Here is an 18,464-nt window from a genome sequence, read left to right on the forward strand (position 1 = left end):
GGATACTGGCCTTTCCTGGCCTTGCCAGCCTGTCCTGACGGTTCTCATCTGGACTCGAGGCTGGACTTAGCTCCCATGGGTCAGGTGGGCTGGAGAGTGGGACTGGTGACCCCAGCCAGAGTGGGTGCAGGAAGGGCAGGTGTGCAGGTGGGGTCAGAGCTGCCAGGGAGTAGAGGCAGGGGGGGCCGCTGCAGAGCCTTGTGGCTGCTGGGTGCTTGTGCTGAAGACAGCCTTAAGGGCGGTCCTTGCGAGGATGAGTGTTGAGTCAGGGGACCCAAGGCCACATTGGGGCCATCCTCTTGAGCAGGCTTAGGCTTGGCTTCCTCTTTAGACCCCTGGGTGGGATGGAGGTCATGAGCGACCTAGGACACTTGGGTTCTGCTTGGAGAGTGGACATTGGGGGAACCAGGGGCTGGGCTGGAGCTTGATCCCCTCCCGAGCTGAACCTAGGTGGTGCGTGTTGGAGGTTGTCAAGGAAGGAGAGAGCTGGTCCAGTCAGGAGTGTGGGCTCCAGCCTCAGGGGCCCTCGGTCCCTCCCTCCTGGGGAAGCATGGAGGGTGGAGGTGAAGGTTGCCTCAGGACCTCTGGTCTGAGAGGAGCCTGCATCCTCCCCATCTCCTAGGATAGGGGGAAAGAAGGGACCTGGTTGTTGAATGGGCGGTGTCTCCCAGGCCCTGGGCCCCTGGGCCACAGGTCTGCGTGGAGCATGTCCAGGGAGGCCCCTGCCTGCCCGCCTGAGGGAGGCCTGTGGTAGGCCTGCCTGGTCCACGGCCGGAACCCATAGCCACAGGGCTCTCGCTGGCTCCCGCACCCACACTGCCTTCTCTAGCCCTCCGTGGGGCTCCGGCTATAAGGCCCAGAGCTGCCTGGCCCGTGACCCCAAGAGTCTCAGTGGGAGCATCAGGGCTGCATGGGCCCCGGGGTACTTGACTTCCTGTGCCGCGGTCCTCTTCCTTACTATCTGCTGGGTGCTCTGTGTGCTTCTGGAACCCCCCGGCATCGTCCTGGGAGGTAGAGACTGTGTCCCCGGGATAAGGACGCTGAAGCTCGTGGTGGTGAAAGCGCAGACTTGCTGAGGCTGCTGAGCCAGTGGAGGGCAGTGCCGGGCGCCAGGCCCACTGTGTGTGCTGGAGCCCGGCTGAGGGGAGGGGGGCGGGGCGACCTGATGACACCCTCCCTCCTTGGGACTACTGCCCCCAGCTCCGCTGTCTTCCCCAGGTGGCGTCGAAGGCCGGAGTCTATGAGATCCTCAACCAGCTGGGCTTCCCCGAGCTCGAGAGCGGGCAGGACCAGCCCTTCTCCAGGCTGCGCTGCCGGTGGCAGGAGCAGAGCCGCTGCCCCGAGCCCTCCGCCGCTGGGGACTTCCTGTAGGATGTGCTCCCCCCACACCCCTTCCCTGTCCGCCCCCTCCTACGGGGCCCCATGCAGGCTGGGGGTTCTCCAGGTGCTCTTCGCCAGGAGTGGTCCCGAGGAGCCCATGCCCCAGTTTCCCAGAGAGACTGGGGCGGGGTTGGGACCCTTTTTAAAAAAGAGCTTTTTATAGGACAAGTAGTGCACAGCTATACTTATGAACGACAGGCACCTCTAGGTGCCTCTAGACCTCTAGGAAGGCCCTGTGTGTGCCTTGCAGACTGCAGACGGCTTCCCAGGAGCTCAGCCCCCAAGCGGCCAAGCAAAGCTACCGGCCACGGCCAGTGCGCGCCATCCTCTCCCACCTCACAGTGGTCCCGACAGCCTGGGTGCAGAGCTGGTTTCCCTCTCTTGCTTTCTCTTACTCCCCTCCCCGCTTGGCCTTTCCCCTTTTGCTGCCCCCGGCCCCTGGGAAGAGGACAGGGCTCTTGTGGATTTGTCGCCTCAACGGCAGCTTCACCCAGTTCCTTTGCCTCTCATGCCCCGTCTCCAACCTGGAGACCCCAAGAAGAACAAGTGCATGGCCTGCTGGGTCTGGTGGAGGCTCTGCCTCTCCTTCCTTTCCTCTCCCCCTTCCCTGGGGCTGGTGGGACTGCAGAGGTCCCAGAGGAGTAGAAGGGAGGGGTCCCTCTCAGGAGGAAGGAGCTTCTAGAAGGTGGTTGCAGCCCTATGGAAGAGGCCTGCTCCATTTCCCAGGGAGCCAGGGCAGGCAGTGCTGAGGAAGCCCAGGCTCCCAGCAGCGGCTCCTTCTATACTTCTTCCCTGCCCTGGCCTCCTGGATGGCCCCAGGTCCCCGTCCGTTGCAGCAGGAGCCCTGAGGACGGCTGGGCGACCCTGAGTGAAGAGCAGAGCATGCGAGTGGGTTAAAGGGAGTTCTAGGCCATCCTGGCTGAGGACACCTGAGCTTCCCTTCAGAGGGAGCAGAGGGCCGAGGGTTATCGAGTGGGAGGCCTCGGGAGCAGCTCTGTCCCCACAGTGGGAAAGCTGCGGGGAGTGGTCGGCCCTGTGGAGGTGAGTCGTGTGGCTCTTTCTCTAGGGACCCCTGTCCACCAAAGCCTCGGGGCTGGCCGGTACAGAGGCTGCCCCCTGGACCTGGCTCGTGGCGGCCTGGGAGCCCTCCCTGGCTGGACACATGCACTTGTGCAGAAAAACAGTGGACCCGTCTCTGGTCATGGGAGAAGAGGCCAGAGTTGCTCACATCTACCTAGTAGTGGAAAATGTTTGGCCATCTTGGCTGAAATCTTCTGCAGAACTACTGTATGTCTGTTCACTACGTTTTTGGATTTGTTTTTATTTTTATTTTTGCATGTGTTAAAAAGTTTTCATTTCTTTGCAGACAAGGTCTAGATGAGGGGTCACAGATCAGGCTGAACTGGGAGGGATCCTCTGTGTTTTCACAGTTGGCCCGACTTTCAGCTGTGCTGGGACCATGGGCCGGTCACTTCGCCTCTCTGCCTCAGTTTCCCCATTTGTAAAATGGGAGAATAATACTTGCCTACCTACCTCACAGGGGTGTTGTGAGGACTCATTTGTGATTTTCTTTTTTTTTTTTTGTACAGAGCTTTTGAATTAAAAATGGCTAAATGTGAAGTGTGTCTGCCTGCTGTTGTCTGTATTGTTCTAGAACTGATGGGAGCTGTGGTCCTGGCTCCTTCAGAGTAATGGTGGGTGGGTAAGGGGAGTTGAAAGCACCAATTCTCAGAGAAGGTAGGTTTTTCCAGACATCCCTCTCCTCCTTCCCTCACATCCTTCATGCATGGCCGTCTCATTCTGGGTGCCCAGGGCTGTCATGCTGAGCCCCTCCTTGAAGAAAGCCACATAATAGGTGAATTCATGCTAAAGTGTGAAGGACTGTTGTGTTCAGGGACATGGAGCAAAATGGAATCTCAGGGGCTATGACGGAGGGCGGACCTCAGCCTCTACTCCCTCCTCTCACTCCTGCGGGATTTGCTTGGCCCCTTCCGGCCCCCAAATACTTGGACACAATGACATTGAGAGGCTGGCGTGCAAAGTAGTGAGGAGAGTGAGGCAGAGGGCATAGACCCCAGGCTCCTCCCCACGCCCTCCCAGCATTAGGGGAATGAGACCCTCTGGGTTGTATTTCTGAGGTCAGCTGGGGGTGGTCAGAATGGAACCCAGAGCTCCATAGGCTAGGGGTGGTGATCTTCCCAGCCTGGGAGGGAGGGCCTTCTGGGTTATCTCCCAGCGCGGCAGAGTCCAAGGCTGCCCCGTGTGGCTTCTGAATGTCAGTGTAGACACCTGCATGGTGTGTGTGTGTGTGCACGCGCATGTGTGTGGGCATGTCTCGGCCTGGGGTAAGAGGGGCTGGATGGTGTGTCCCCGGGGGTGTCCCCTCAGGCTCCCTGGGCCTGGCCGGCCTGTGGGAGGCCATCTGGCAGTTACGTGCCTTCTGGTGCAGGGCGTCTCAAGACTGTTCAATGAGGGAAGACACGGGAAACCTTCAAACAGAACAGCCCCTGGTGCGCTGGAAGCATGCGGTCAGTTTTAGCCAACTTTGCAGACTGTCTCTGCCAGGCCTTTTGTGGTGCTCAGGAGTAGTCCCTCACTTATCCATGTCTGGTCATCAATGTGGGGGCTTCCCCGCACCTTCCAGAACTTCAGACATCATGGAGGCTCTCCCCCGCTCAGGTGCCCAGGCAGGGAGGTGTCATTTGGGACAGGGCCTCGGGTCTGCGTTTCCTTACAGTCGAGGAGCCCGTTGAGGTCACTCAGTTGAGCTGCCACCCTGTCCTCCCACTGCCCCCCCCCCACCAAGGGCCAGGCACTTCAGCCAGCAGCCTCGGTATGCCTGGCTCCCACTCTCTTACCCTGCGTTCTGTCCTAAAGGCTTCTGGGTCTTCTGGGGGTCCTGCCACAGCAGTTTGCCCCCGTGCTCAGACCAGACGGGCCTGCGCTGGGACCCTGGCTGCCTTCGGGGTGTATGCGTGGGTGCTAATGAGCACAGGCAGGCTTCTGTATACAAGGGTGGGTGTGGAAGCTGGAGATGCCTGTGTGTGGGCTGTGGGCAGTGATTCAGTAGTCACACACGGGGCTGTGACAGGGACAGCCCCACCTTCTAGAGCCTGTGGTATTTCGGGGAAGAGTGAACGAGTCATTCACACTGGGTATGGCGAGAACGGGGATGCCGCGGGCTGCCCGTAGACAGAACCAGCGAGGTCAGGTACAAGGTCCAGAGTTCAGCCCGGAGGGGCCTCCATTGCTCCTTTCTGACAGAGCTTCTAGAAGAAGGAATCACTGAGGGCATGGACCCTGGGGGCATGGAGCCCGGGGACATGCTGGGCCTGGAGTCAGGCCACCTCACCATAAGACTCCCAGGCTTCAAATGATCTGAGTTCTTCCTGACCCCACTCACCCTCCCAGCCTTGACCAGACTCCAGGAATTGGCCCTATTCTGCGGAAGAGGGACCCCCAGAGGGGCTTTGGCTTCTTTGCTCATCCCAAGAGCCAGTTTAGGATGAGCTGGAAAACTGGAGTGCCCGCCCAGATGTTGCCTGACAGATCTTCCCTGCTGCGTCCAGTCCTGGGACCCCCAGCTTCCCTTGCACAGTCAGCACGGTTAGATCTGTACCTTGGTTTTACCTTACAGAAGGCTATTTATCTTTTATTCCCATAAGCAAGGCATGATCAGCAGCTCGTTATGAAAATTCAACCAGTATCTTCATCCCCCCAGCTCCCACCCCCACTCTCATCCTCTGGCTAGAGGAGGCACCCGTGTCCCTAGAGCAGCCCAGGACAGTTGGGCCTTTCTCCTGGCTATGCTGTCCCTGGCTGTGGCATTCCCTGCCCGTTTGTGTGGCCACAGCTGAGACACACACCCTCTCTGCTCCGGCAGCAAGCATGGTTTCAGCATGCGTACCCTGGCCGTGGAGATCGTGGGTGACTCACCTTGTCTCTCTGAGTCTCCAGTTCCTCAACTGTAAAGGAGATTAAAATACTTATTCTGTAGGGCAAGGTCAAAGCTAATGTAGGGTGCCCAGGGCCGTGCCTTATACTCGGCAGGAATTCCTGCAGGAATCGTCTTTGTTCTCATGAGTTGGTTATTCTAAGATCTGGAGCCAAGGGGTCTAGCTGGGGTGTCACCAAAGTAGTGACAGGGACATGAGGAGGCTCCCTGAAAGTCAGGGAAGCTTGAGCCAGTAGGCAAGTAATGGCGGGGAGTCGGAGGCCAGTAATGGCGGGGAGTCGGAGGCCAGTGGGTGCCTCCAGCTGTCCGGGAGGAAGGGCTCCATCCGAGTCCCCTTCCCTCTTGGAGGAGCCGGTATGAGGGGACGAAGGCACTGCTCAGCGTCTCATGCAGCTCTTAGGAAAGCCATGCTGACTTCTCTGACGACCAGTGCAGGTGCGGGGCAGCCTGGCGTGAGGGGTGGTGGGTGGCAGGCCAGGGAGAAGCCTTGGGAAGGGCTGACTTGGTGGTGTCCCAGAGGAAGCCCGCAGCGGGGGAGCCCTGGGGGAGCCGACGAGAGCGTTTAAGTTTGTTGCAGTTGGCTTAGGGCAGACAACCCGGCTTCCAGAAAATTTCCCTGCCTCTGCGTGGCCCAGGAGAGAGCTGCGTTGGGACAGGAAGCTCCAGGGGCCACCAGAGCTGGGCAGTTCCTGCCCATTGCAGTGTCTCTCCCAGCTGACCACCTACCTTGGTTCTTCCCCCTGTGCTCGGCCCCAGAGCTCCTCAAGACACATGGCCGTGGGGGGCCCTTCCTTCTCTCTGTCTTTCCCCAACTATCAGACCTGCATCATGTTCTGAAGGCCCTCCCTGCCTTCTGTCGCCTCCCCCTGCATCCTTCACGGGGGGTTCCCCAAATACATCTCTCATACATCTAATCCCATCTTGGTGTCCGTCACTCTGAGGACCTGAATGACACCCCCTCACTCTTGTCTTGGGCTCTCTGAGCAGCGACTTTGTCCTGCTTCCTGGGGAAGGTCAACCTTCTCTGGCACTGCTCGGGGGGACATGACCCCCTGTCTCCAACTTCATCTGTTTTTTATTGCCCTGCCCTCCCATCTCAAGGGAGGGGCCGCTGGTCCTGTGGACTGTGGCCAGGGCACTGTTGTTCTGTGTTCCCTGTGGATAGAGGGGTGGAGAAGACAGGAGGACAGAAGGAGTGGATACCCCCAAGTGTGCATATGGCAGTGCAAACCTCTGATTAATTTCTAAATAAAGGGCACGCCCATTTTCAAGGGTTTTGAGCTGCACCTCCAATTCGTGCTCTAGAAGGGTCCTCCCTGCAGTCCCGAAGAGCAGTCCGTGAGCATGCTCTTGCCTGCCCTTGCCGGCGCTGCCTGCTCCGTTTTTAAGAAGCTCATGCCATTTCGTGGCTCAAAATAGGATCTCCTACTTGTTTAATTTTGTATTTCTTTGAAATTGTTAGTAAGGTTGAACTTTATTTCATGTTTATTGGCCATTTGTATTTTGTCTTTTAGGAATTGTCTGTGTGTCCTTTGCTGACTTTTTCTTTGGGACGTTTGTCTTTTCCTTCTTGATTTGTGAAGATGGTAATGCTTGCTTTCCCATGTGTGTTGCATTATTTTTAGCTTTAAAATGTCATCAGACACACGTTTCCTTAGAACCTGTCCTCTCCATCCTTCTATGCCCTCAGTCCACACTACAGCCAAGCGGTTCTCAGATCAGTGACCTGTGTTTATTTTGTTACGTTCTGTATGAAAGTACTTTGTCAGCCTCTGTACCTGGCTTTGTTTAGAGTCCTCATCTCAATCAACACTCCGACAATACCACAAGGTAGTATTATGCCCCCCATTTTATAGATCGGGACACTGAGGCCTGGAGAGTGTCTGATTCCAGGCCCTTGCTCATTTCGGAGGCGGGTGTAGGAGCCAGAAATATCGGGATCCTCTTTGACATTTTCAAGAATTGGAATCCTTCGGGAAGAGTGCCTTCGCTCTTTGTGGTTGGGTGGTGGAGGGGTTGAGGGGGACAGAACGATTTCTTTGAAAAACCCTCCCTCAAAGTCTTGTGGTTCTCGGACTCGATGCTCTTCAAACCCCTATGTGCTTTCAAGAGGTTCCCCTCAACACCCACAAGAAATGCTTGTTTCCTATGAGTCATATGACAGATTTACTAAGACCTGGGCCTTTTTAAGTTTGACTTCATACCTCCTCTTAGTAGATTCTTTCCTTTTCCTACCGCCTGCTTACATCACCCATGCACAAAGCCTATGGGACTGCATATCTACCCTCTCCCAAAGTAATTATCATTCTTGTCATTCTTTCTTTGAACTAAGTGAGGCCATCTTCTGGACTGAATTAAACACCAACGGTTTATAACAATACCCACTTCCCCCTTCCCACCCTGACATTTGAGGTCACCAGTCTTTTTAACTTTTGCCAATCTGATGAAGAAAAAAAAGTAGTCTTACTTTTTTTTTTTTTTAAAAAAAGGTTTTATTTATTTATTTGACAGACAGCCAGTGAGAGAGGGAACACAAGCAGGGGGAGTGGGAGAGGAAGAAGCAGGCTCCCAGCGGAGGAGCCTGATGTGGGGCTCAATCCCATAACGCCGGGATCACGCCCTGAGCCGAAGGCAGACGCTTAACGACTGTGCCACCCAGGCGCCCCTTACTTTTATCTTAATATGACTTTTCCAATTACTACTGAAATGGAACATCTTTTCATATGTTTATGGGCCCTTTGGATTTAGTCTCTTATGGGTTTGTTTTTCTACTGGGTTGTCTTTCTTAAATTAACAGGCATAAATGTTTAATACAATCTGTTTAATTCTTAGGTAGATAAATACATGACCAATTCTTTCACTCAGTCTGTCTGGTCTTATAACTATTTTATTTTGTTCTATTTATTTATTTTTAAAATATGTATTTATTTGAGAGAGTGGGAGAGAGCGCGAGTTGGGGAAGGGGCAGGGGGGTTGAGCAGGGAGCCTGACTCCGGGCTGGATCCCAGGACCCCGAGATCACGACCTGAGCCGAAGGCAGATACTTAACCGACTGAGCCACCAGGGGCCCCTGGGCATATGCTTTCATTTCTCTTGCTAGATACCTAGGAGGAGAGTGACTTATATGCTAGGTGTGTGTGGAACTTTTTAAGAAATTGCCAAGCTGTTTTCCAAACGGTGTGAGGGTTCCAGGGCCTCCACATCTTTACCAACACTTGGTATCATCAGTCTATAACTTTAGCTGTTCTGATAAGTATGTAGTGGATCTGTTCCACCCCCCCCCAGGCACATTTTACATATGTCAGATTTCCAGTTCATTCTGTTTTGGGTTGAAGAAGCCTCATCTCTTTGAAGCTCTTCTGCGAGGGCTGGTTTGGTTAGCGCTGTCTCCTTGGACGTTCGTGCTTGAGGGACTGGGGTGCTCGTCTTCTGTGTTGCTGGTGTTCCTCCGTGGTTGGCGAATTTTGGCTGTGCGCTCATCTTTGTCTTGAGATTTCAGACTATCCTGTTGGTAAGATCTGTGCCTACTGGGTACAGCCTGAGCTGGCAGCTCCAGGGGAAGGGTGGGATGTGCAGGGGCCCGTGTGGGCCAGTGGCTGCCCTTTTGGCCGGGGTGCATATCTGCCACACGGTGCGGCCCGAAGGGCCCCACTCCCTGCTACTCTCTGGGGCACCCTCCACTGCTACCTTGACTTGACCCAGGCTACTTAGGGGGCCCAGGGAGAGTCAGACTCTCCAGCTGCCTCTGCTGGAATGTTCCAAGCCATGCCACGAGGGGGGCCCAGGCTTCATCCTGCTCCCCGGCTTGGCATCTCTGAGCCAGAAGCTTCCTTATAGCGGGTTCCTCCTCTCACAGAGGCGTTTACCGGCACGGCTTGTGGGCTGCCATCCCCCTTGCGCGACCCATCCCCCTGGTCTTCTGTCTTTCAGGGACTCAGCAAGGTTTCTGACCTCTTCTTACTCCAGAACTGGCATAGAATTTTAAAGCTGTACACTTTTTATGATATTTAAGGACTTTGGGTTGAAAAAGGGAAATCAGAGCATATCTTTAATCTTAATTTTTAAGATTTTTAAAAATTTATTTGAGAAAGAGTGAGGGAAAGCACCAGCAGGGGGAGGGGCAGAGGGAGAAGCAGGCTCCCCACTGAGCAAGGAGCCCCATGTGGGACTCCATCCCAGCACCCTGGGATCATGACCTGAGCCAAAGGCAGATGCTCAACTGACTGAGCCACTCAGGCTCCCTTAATCTTAATTTTTAAATATGAATAAGTTATGCTATGTGCCGGGCCCTGTGGCAGTTAGTGCCCCGGCAGAGAATGAACGGCTGCCTTAGCTTTGATTGTGATAACTGAATGCAAGGACCATTTGCAGAGGTGTGAGCGGGGTGAAGGGGACCAGCTAGGACTGGTGAGGCGCCCAGGAGCTAGTACCGGGGCCAGTGGTAACCACCCCTGGACCCGAAGGAGCAAGGGGCAGCATGGCATTCCCTGAGGCTGCTACACATAGCTTCAGGGGATGCTGGGGACCATTTGCCAGGAACTGAGGTGTGGGGGGAGCAACCACGGCCCGAACAATGTCACGGAGCATAGGGCTGGTGGGGGCGGGGAGAGGCCCGACCTCTCTCTCCTGTCATCCGCGGATCTGTCAGTGCCTCCCTTTGACTGGAAGAGGTCCCAGCACCATGGTCTGGGGGCCAGGGGCCAGAGATGGGGAGTGGGGAGAGAGAGGAGCAGAGAATAGCCAGCTCAGCCCTCTTCCAGGCCCCACGTGGACGCCATCCCTCCGGTAGCTCCGCGTTCCACAAAGGAGGACACCAAGCACTCTTGGGTCTAGTGACTCCGTGCTCGTTCCCACCTCCAGAATTCGCCTCTGCCCTTCCCTCGGCCCAGGGCGCCTCGTGTCGCCTCCACGGGCAGCTTGCTTTGGGTCTCTGTCACACGGCATCGCCAGCGTCCGCGGGCACCTGCAGAAAGGGTGCTGGCTTCTCGAGCCCACGTTTCCCCCGATGTTTCATTATGGCAAATCCAAACCTCCAGGAAAGGTGAAAGAACTGTCTGGAGAACACCCATGTTTCCCCGGGCCCACTTCTCAAACGCACTTGTGCACTCCTGGGTGTTCCCTGGTCTCTCTCCTCCGCTAATGCGCCCGCTGCTTAAGGGCAGGGCCGCGTAGGCTTGGGCTCTTGTCTCCGGGGTCTGGAAGGGCTCGGCACACGGAAGGTGACCGTAAATGTCTGATGCGTCAGGCCTTCACAGAGGGTTTGGTGTTCGTGAGGGAAGGTGGACGGGGATGGTCACTGATGATGGAATGTCCGTGGTGGTTTCCGCACATCGGACCAGGGCGCTGCGCACCTTCTTTCACCAAAGCCTCACAGGTCAGGCGAGGCAGGGGTTTCCGTCTTTATTTTGCAGACTGAGAGAGGTTTCGTCATTTGTCCAAGGCTCCACGTGCATCCCAGAGGGAGCTGGCACACAGGTCATCACGCTGCCCTCAGAGTGCCTGCTGGTAACGGCGGACGCTGCCTCCTCCACCGATGGGAGGCGAGCTGGGGCTGCGGACCGTGGCCGATGCGTTTCCAAATATCCCAGGCCCTGGCAAGTCGCAGGTAGAATAACTCCTCTTTTTGAAAGAATGAATGAATGAGACTTTGGTGAATATTTTCTGACTCTTGGAACTTACTCCTGGACATCCCTTCACTCCTGGAATATGGTCTCTGAGGTCAGCACGCACTTCTCCACAGACCCTTCACGTAGCAGATGGGGGCTCTGCAGCTGGAGGGGCAATGCCTCGGCCAAGGTCACGCAGGGAGCCAAGGGCAGAGCCAGCATGCTGTCTCCCTGCCCAGGGCTCGCTCTTTCCCCTTCCTTTCCAGATCCACTGGGGCATCTAGATTGATATCAATCACTAACCCACAGCCCGAGACCCCAAAGAAACCGCGTTTCCTAAGAACCTCCCTGAGTCTGCGGGTGCCTAACCAGGCATGTGCTGATGGCACTTTCCTCCTTTCTCCTTCATGGAGAGTTTCAGGGCTTCCAAGGCTTGAGGTTGCATGTAAGAGTGTGTTTACACACTTTTCTCAGGAAAGGATCCAGAGTTTACACTAGGCTCTCAAAGCAAACACAAAAACTGTGACCCCAAAAAGTGTGGGGGGGCCTCCCTTTTGTGTTCTTTCCAGTGGTTCCCCAACGTTTTAATTGTGGAGACAATAGAATTTTCAAGAGTATTAGCATGCAAAATTTTGCAAAGTAAACCCATGAAAAAGAAATTAACCACTGTCACAACACTATCATATCATAAAAGGACATTTTAACCCCCCAAACCAAGGGCAGATTCTTGGGGTGGGGCGTAGTGACAGGTCTTCAAGTCGATAAAGGGGCTTTAACACACTGTCCCTGTCCTTATTTTGCTCCTTTGTCCTTGCTGGAAAATGTCAGTGTGGACCTGCCTTTGGAAGCCTCGCTCTGCACCTTCTGGGCAGAGAGCTTGTGTTCTAGAAGCTGCAGGCGGTTCTGAAAGGCACCTGCCGGGGCTGGCTGGGCACGGGCTGTGCTGGGGTCCTGGGTGGTGTTTCCAGCACGGCGGGTGTCAGTGACTCTTTCCTGGGCTTTCCAGCTGGGCGTGAACACAGGTGTGTTTACGAGTTTCACAGTGGGAGGTGATGTCCTCGTCCATCGGGCTCAATTTCTTCTCAAGTGTTTTGGGAGAGGGTCTGGAGAATGCAGGCTCTGAGGGGCTGAAGCAACCTGCTGCCTCCACCCCCTTGGAAGGGAAACCCTGGTGCGGGAGGGGGCTGAGGGGAGCCACGAAATCTCCAGGTAGAGGAGGCGTGGGCCATGCGTGATGACTCCCCCCTTCTGCTTGCCTGGGTCCCTCCCTCCCTCCTGCATGAGGCTACTGCCTTCCAGACAGGCCCTTGTCCCTCCTGCCTGGGATTCCCCATCAGGCCAGCGTCAGTGCCCTGGCCGGCATTCTCCCCCGCTGGGCCCCTTCTCTCCTTGGCTGAGGACAGGCAGGAGGACCTGGCTTCATACAGAGATTTTTCTAGGGAAGCTTTGCTGAGGAGGAAAGTTGCCCCCCCCCCCCGGGAGTGGGTCTCTGGGAGGGGAGGGGAGAGCCGTAGGCTGCGGACCTGGGTCCTTTTGTCTCCGTAAGTGGGCAGAGTCTCCATGAGTGAGTCCTAAGCCAACGGGCACTATCAGGCACGGGACATGTGCCTGATACGTGGCTCCAACGGCCTCAAGCTCCGTGTCTGCATCTCAAATGGAGTGGATAATGCTCCCCTGCCCCAGATACCCTCTTTGAGCTCGGGCGGGACTCCCCAGCTGTCTGTGGAATCAGCAGCAGGACAGACACCCACCCATGAGCAGGGCCCCTTTCCGATGCTGCTGTGCCTGCCGTGTTTCCAGCTGCTCCCACGTGAGGTCCTTTCCCGCAGAAGCACACGTGTAATTTAGCTATCAGCCCGGCCAGGTGATGCATGAGGGGCTGGGTACTTGCTGGAGAGGCAGTTGCTCAAGGTCACTTAGCAAGTAAGGGCAGAGCCCACCACACACATCTGGTCTGGGAGGGCTTGGGGAATGCTCTTTGCTCCCGATGCTACTGATAAGGGCCCTTTTGCCCAGGTTTTTTTGTTTTTTTTTTAAAGATTTTATTTATTTATTCGACAGAGATAGAGACAGCCAGTGAGAGAGGGAACACAAGCAGGGGGAGTGGGAGAGGAAGAACAGGCTCATAGCAGAGGAGCCTGATGTGGGGCTCGATCCCAGGACTCCGGGATCACGCCCTGAGCCAAAGGCAGACGCCCAACCGCTGTGCCACCCAGGCACCCCTTGCCCAAGTTTGTTGATACGACAAAGACAATAAATGTTTTTTAGAAATAGTTGGAGGCCTTAATTAGGGGGAAAAAATGACCGGATGGTCTGTATCACTGAACCTTCTCAGGGAAAGCCCTAGTATTAGTTTCAGATATGCTGGGGATGCTGGCCAAAGATAAGCCCCTGTGTGCCCGGCTGGGGTCCCCACAGCACCTGTTTCTCCAGGAGATACCAGATTCGGAGTCACAAGGAGTTACTCAGAGTTTATAAGCTAATTTGCACGGTTTGCTTAATCAGCACAGTTGCACAGTTTAAATGGTTTCCAAATGACTTGGAAGCACTTTGGGTTCTTAACGAAGTTCTAGAATTCCCTGCCTTCTCATTTGCCTGTGAATTGGTTCTGCAAACCATATTTTTGTTTTGCTTTTGAAATCACAAACAGATGTTTATGTTTAGACTGCCGGCTCCAGTTAAACACAGGCTTCTCTACTTCTCTGCCCAGTGTGCTCTGTCAGGGGTGGGAAGGAGGGTTCTGGCCAGGCCGGAGTCCTGTTCCCGGGGCTCTCCTCCGAGCTGCCTCCAGTGACTGGCTGCTCCCTTTACAGTCTCCTGTGGGGGAGGGGGCGGCCCTGGGGAAGGAAGGGAGTGGGCTTCCCGGGCCAGTCTGCAAGGCTTCGAACCAGCCCTCGTCCTGTCTTGCCTGCGGGGTCCTTGCCTACTGGCTGGGGAGGTCCGAGTGACGGAGAGAAGGAGGGTCCGCATGCCCGGCTCCGTGCCCCACCCAGAGAATTGCTCAGCAAATGCGGGCTCCCTGCTTTTCCTTCACGCTTCCTGGAGTTCCCAATCCAGCCCTCCCTACCCTCTTCTGGGCCACAGGGTATGGCTCAGTGAGTGCCCCAGGGCAGGGAACTAGTTCTAGCCCCAGGAGAGCGCTATACAGCCTGTGGGAATCATCTCCAAATGCCAAGGAGAGCAGAGGGGGTGGCCAAGGTCTTGGAGAACCTTGGGGTGCAGAATGGACCAGGGCGGAGGGGGTGGGGAGCCAGGGGGAAAAAGAGGTCCCCCCGATGGGAGGAAAGGAGAGATGTAGGGGGATGGGCACTGCGGCAGCCTAGGGGCTGATGCCCAGGGAAGGCAGACTGGGAGGGGAGGCCTGGGGCAGTTGCAGGACACATACTCTGGACCATTGGCCACACAGCTCCTGGTTCGAATCTCACCCTTGCCAGCATAGTGGACAAGTCACCACACCTTCCTTAGCCTCAGTTTCCCTATGTGTGAAATGGGGCTCTTAGGAAAATAAGATAAAATAATGCATATTTACACAGGGCCTGCCTCACAGCGGGCACTTGAAACGTGGTAGATGAAGGTAAAAAACAGAAACCCCTGGAGTCTCGTCCTCACCTTGACATTTACTAGGCATTTGTGTTTCTTATGCACTGCACCTGAGGCCAGGGGCACCTCGGCTGGCTCAGGTGGGTCCCTTTCTCCAAATATATCAGCTCCCTACGCCACCGTGGAGCAGCGGAGAGCCTGCTTCTCTACAAGGGGAAGCCCCAGAAGGTGAGGACGGAGGAACGAATGCATGGCTTTCCCTCCAGCCCAGCCCAGCCGCAGCGCTCTTTTCCTGCTTTCTCAGGAGCTAGGCTCCAGTGCTTGTCCCAGCCACCCCTGGCTCACAGTCCTTTAGGGGCAGAGAGGCACGTCAACACGTATTCACTCACCAGTGTTTATTGAGTGCCTGCTATATGCCAGGAGTGTGCGAGGGGCTGTGGAGCCAGGTAGAAGACAGAGTGACAGAACGCTAGGCAAGAGAATCTCGCCACCCAGGAACAGGTGTCCACCCGTTCAGCTTTCTCCCCCTGCCCCTGCCTGGTGGGACCCCGTGCTCCGTAGGGGGAAGGCAGAGTTGGGGGGCAGGGCTGGGCCCTTGGCACCTGGGAAAGCCTGGAGTGGCCATGGTCCCGCCCTGAGTGTGGGTCTCCCCGTAGCTGGACAGCTGAGCAGGACCCGTATTCAAGTCCTGATTCGAACCCAGGAAGGTCAGGGCTGAGACTGGCAGAGAAGCTAGTGGCAGGCTGTGGAAACAATTTGGTGGTTTCTCAAAAGGTTAAACGTAGAACAACGGTATGACCCAGCAATTCCACTCCTCGGTATATATCAAAAGAAATGAAAACAGGGACTCAAACTCAAACAGATACTTGCACCCAAGTGTTCATCGCAGTGTTGTTCACAATGGTCAAAAAGTGGAAACAACCCAGGTGTCTGTGGATGGATGACTGGATAAACAAAGTGATACATGTGTAGGATGGAGTATTATTCAGCTATAAAAGGAACGGAGTCCTGACTGCTGTAATGTGGCTGGATCTTGGAAACACTGTGCTTAGCGAGAGAAGCCAGGCACAGAAGACAAACTCTGTAGGAGCCCATTTGTACGAGGCACAGGCAAATTCATAGAGACAGAAAATAGAATAGGGGTTGTTACAGAGGCTGGGAGGTGGTGCAGGCGGAGGGGGAGTTACTGTTCACTGGGCACAGAGTTTTTGTGGGATATTGGAAAGTTCCAAGCGTAAATCGGGGTGAGGCTTGTGCAACATTGGGAATGTATTTGAAGCCACTGAACTATGCACTTACAAATGGTTCAAGTGATAAATATTATGCTATGTATATTTTATAGACATTTCTAGAGAGTGAATGGCAGCATAGAGAGATTCCTCCTCCTGCAGGCACCCCCCTAAAATGGGTCCCCTTTAGCCACTCTGAGCCGTGGAGATAGTCCTGAAGCCTAGGAGGGGGAGACGGTGCAAACTGCGCTCTCGGCATCTCAGGAGCCCAACGGTGGCCCGAGTGGAGAAGGTTCGAAACGAAGTGGGGGAAGGCCCTCAACTTTCTGGGAGACAGCATTTCTAGGATGGGGATAAGTCCATCCCCCTCTTGGTTGCTGGGCAAATTAAATGCACCAACACACGTCTGGTCCTCCAAACACTACAGTAAGCGCTCCAGAAATGTTGTCTGCTAGCGTTTCATGTGTGGTGTTGGTGAGGGGGAAAGAATGGAAGGAGAGAGGCAAGGAAAGGCCGTGAGTCTCTCGATTCCTCCGGCGTGGAAAAATGCTTTACAGCATGGAATCACACCAAGTCCCCCTTTCCCATGGGAGAGGGGTAGGCGTGGAGGGTACGATGTTTCCGCTGCATCACTGCCTCTGCCAGCGGCGGCGGGACCCTGGGCAAAGGTCCCCGGTCCTAGAGGGGCGGATTTCTGTGAATAGGGACGGTGGGGGGGGGCAGGGGTGGCGGCAAAGATGTGTTCCGCTTGGGGCGGTCAGCCTCATTGCAGGATTGTTGAGTCTCACAGGGAGTTTGGGTTTCCCAGGGGAAAAGCCAGTGTCCTGCCAGCGAGCTGACGTCACTATCCTTTTAAGAGGAAGCTGGGAACCAGCTGCTGTGCAGACTCCCTGTGAGCCCAGATGTGCAGTGGGAGCCCGGGGCACACAGATCCCAATACAGCCCGCAAAACAATAGCAGCTGTTGTGGGTCTGGCCGGCCGGGCTGTGTGTCCGGGCCTTTGGAAAGAGGACGGCAAGCGGGGCCGGGCTTCTTCCCAGCACGGGGGAAGTGGTGTTCAGGGGGTGCGCCGGGGGGCACTGCGGGTATTGGGGCCATCCGGCTCTGCCCAGTGAGGGCCAGCGCCCAGCCCCCACAGCTGGAAAGCTGTGCAGAAATCAGCGTCTAGCCCCTGTTTTATAGCTGAGAACCACAAGGTCCGCAGGGGAGGGGTGTTGCGTGATTGCAGCGTCCTACACAGAACTAACTGAGGTTGAGACTCAATCTTGGATCAAAATCAAGGTTCATGTGATATGTCTCTGGCTAGTCTGGGTGAATGTGCGGCCGGGATCATTTCATTTGTGGCCTGGCTTGGATGTCAGTCCTTGGCTGCTCTCGAGGGTCCTGCCTGTGATGGGGGTTGATCTCTTTTTGCGTGTGACACTAACCCTAACCACGTGGTGAGAATCTGAGCTGCGGCAGACCCGCTCCCCACCCTGCCCTGCACTGTGCGAGGCTGGGCAGACCCTCAGTCTGGCCCTGCCCGCGTGTGTTGCCTCTCAGGCTACGGAAGCCTCATCAGGCAGCAGGGTGGGGGGCGTGGAGAGGGATCCCATGAGCAGGTTAAGGGGGTGGGTCTGCCCTTCTGGGGTCACAACTTGCCTAGGCCAAGTGGGCACCTGCTGTGCCCAGAGGAAGAGCTGCCCCCAGCTGGAACTGACTCAGTCGTGCCTGGGGCCCTTGAGAAGTGAGAAGCCTGGGTAGGTAAGAGTGAAGAGCCATCCGTCCCCGTCCACGAGAGGCTCTCATTGTCAGTGACAGAGAGGCAGTGGCTGAGCCAGCCCTCCCACCCGGCCGTGAGTGCTCCCTCTGTGGCAGCCTCCCAGAGGAAGGTGTGGGGGGCAGCCGTGGCTGGCTCTGGAGTCAGCCCAGTGGTCTTTCTGCCCAACCACGTTGCAGACAGGACCAGAGATATAGACATACCGAGCCCCTGATCCACTCGTAAGGCTGCATGCTCTGGGAAGACAGGTTTCTGTGTCACCTGACACCTCTAGAGGTAATGAGCCCCCTGCCTGTGGGAGAGTTCAGGCACAGGCTGGAAGAGTCTTCGGTGGGTTCCATTCATTCATTTACCCAATACCCTTCTAGTCACCCATTCGGTATTTTTCAAGCAGCCAACTTACGCCAGGGGCTGGACTGTTGATTTCACGATGACTAAGATAGGAGAGGCCCTTGGCCTGACAGCGGGCTGTGACCTCGACCTGGAAACCAGGGAAGGCTTCCTGGAAGAAACTGTCTTGGAAGCTGAAGCCTGAAGGTGGAGGAGGACTTAGGGTGGTGGAGAAAAGCTGCAGAAAGAGGAGGCGGCATGTGGGAAGGGCAAGAGAGATCGTGGCCTTAGGAGGAGCAGGGAAGCTCTGTGAGGCAGGGCTTGGGGGGGGGGCAGAGCTGAGAGTGACGTCAGCACGTGGGTCGCATTAAGGGGTCTGAGCTTTATCCCGGGAGCCACAAAGAACCAGTGACGAGTTTTAAGCAGAGCAATGACATAGTCAGATGTGTGTCTTAGCTGGTGTTTCTAGAAGCAAACCTTGAGGCAGGGGTTCACAAGCAGGTAGTTTTTGTCGGGGGTGATTCCAGAAAATACCAGTAGGGGAATGAGGGATTGAGACCGGAAAGGAGGCCAGCCAGGAGAGCATGTGTGGTCAAGCAAGTCACCGCTGTGGGCATGGGAGCTTCCCCCTGCAGGCGGTCTCTGGGGGTCAGGATGGAATGTGG

The 18,464-nt window shown here is 55.7% G+C and overlaps 1 protein-coding gene across 7 annotated transcripts in view; it reads left to right on the plus strand.

The window, feature by feature from the left end:
- Window positions 1–18,464, plus strand: part of PALD1 (phosphatase domain containing paladin 1) — a 113,692-nt gene that overhangs the window by 67,515 nt on the left and 27,713 nt on the right. For 6 of the 7 annotated variants that reach the window (XM_034662630.1, XM_034662629.1, XM_034662628.1 and 3 more), the window contains one exon: window positions 1,219–2,981. The exons of the other annotated variant lie outside the window; for it this stretch is intronic. In XM_034662630.1, the coding sequence (XP_034518521.1) occupies window positions 1,219–1,371 (153 nt within the window). In that variant the 3' untranslated portion in view covers window positions 1,372–2,981. Of the gene's footprint in view, window positions 1–1,218; window positions 2,982–18,464 lie in introns of those variants that run through there. 7 annotated transcript variants of the gene reach the window in all.

Source organism: Ailuropoda melanoleuca, chromosome 6 (genome assembly GCF_002007445.2).
Source record: "Ailuropoda melanoleuca isolate Jingjing chromosome 6, ASM200744v2, whole genome shotgun sequence".
NCBI classification, from domain to species: domain Eukaryota; kingdom Metazoa; phylum Chordata; class Mammalia; order Carnivora; family Ursidae; genus Ailuropoda; species Ailuropoda melanoleuca.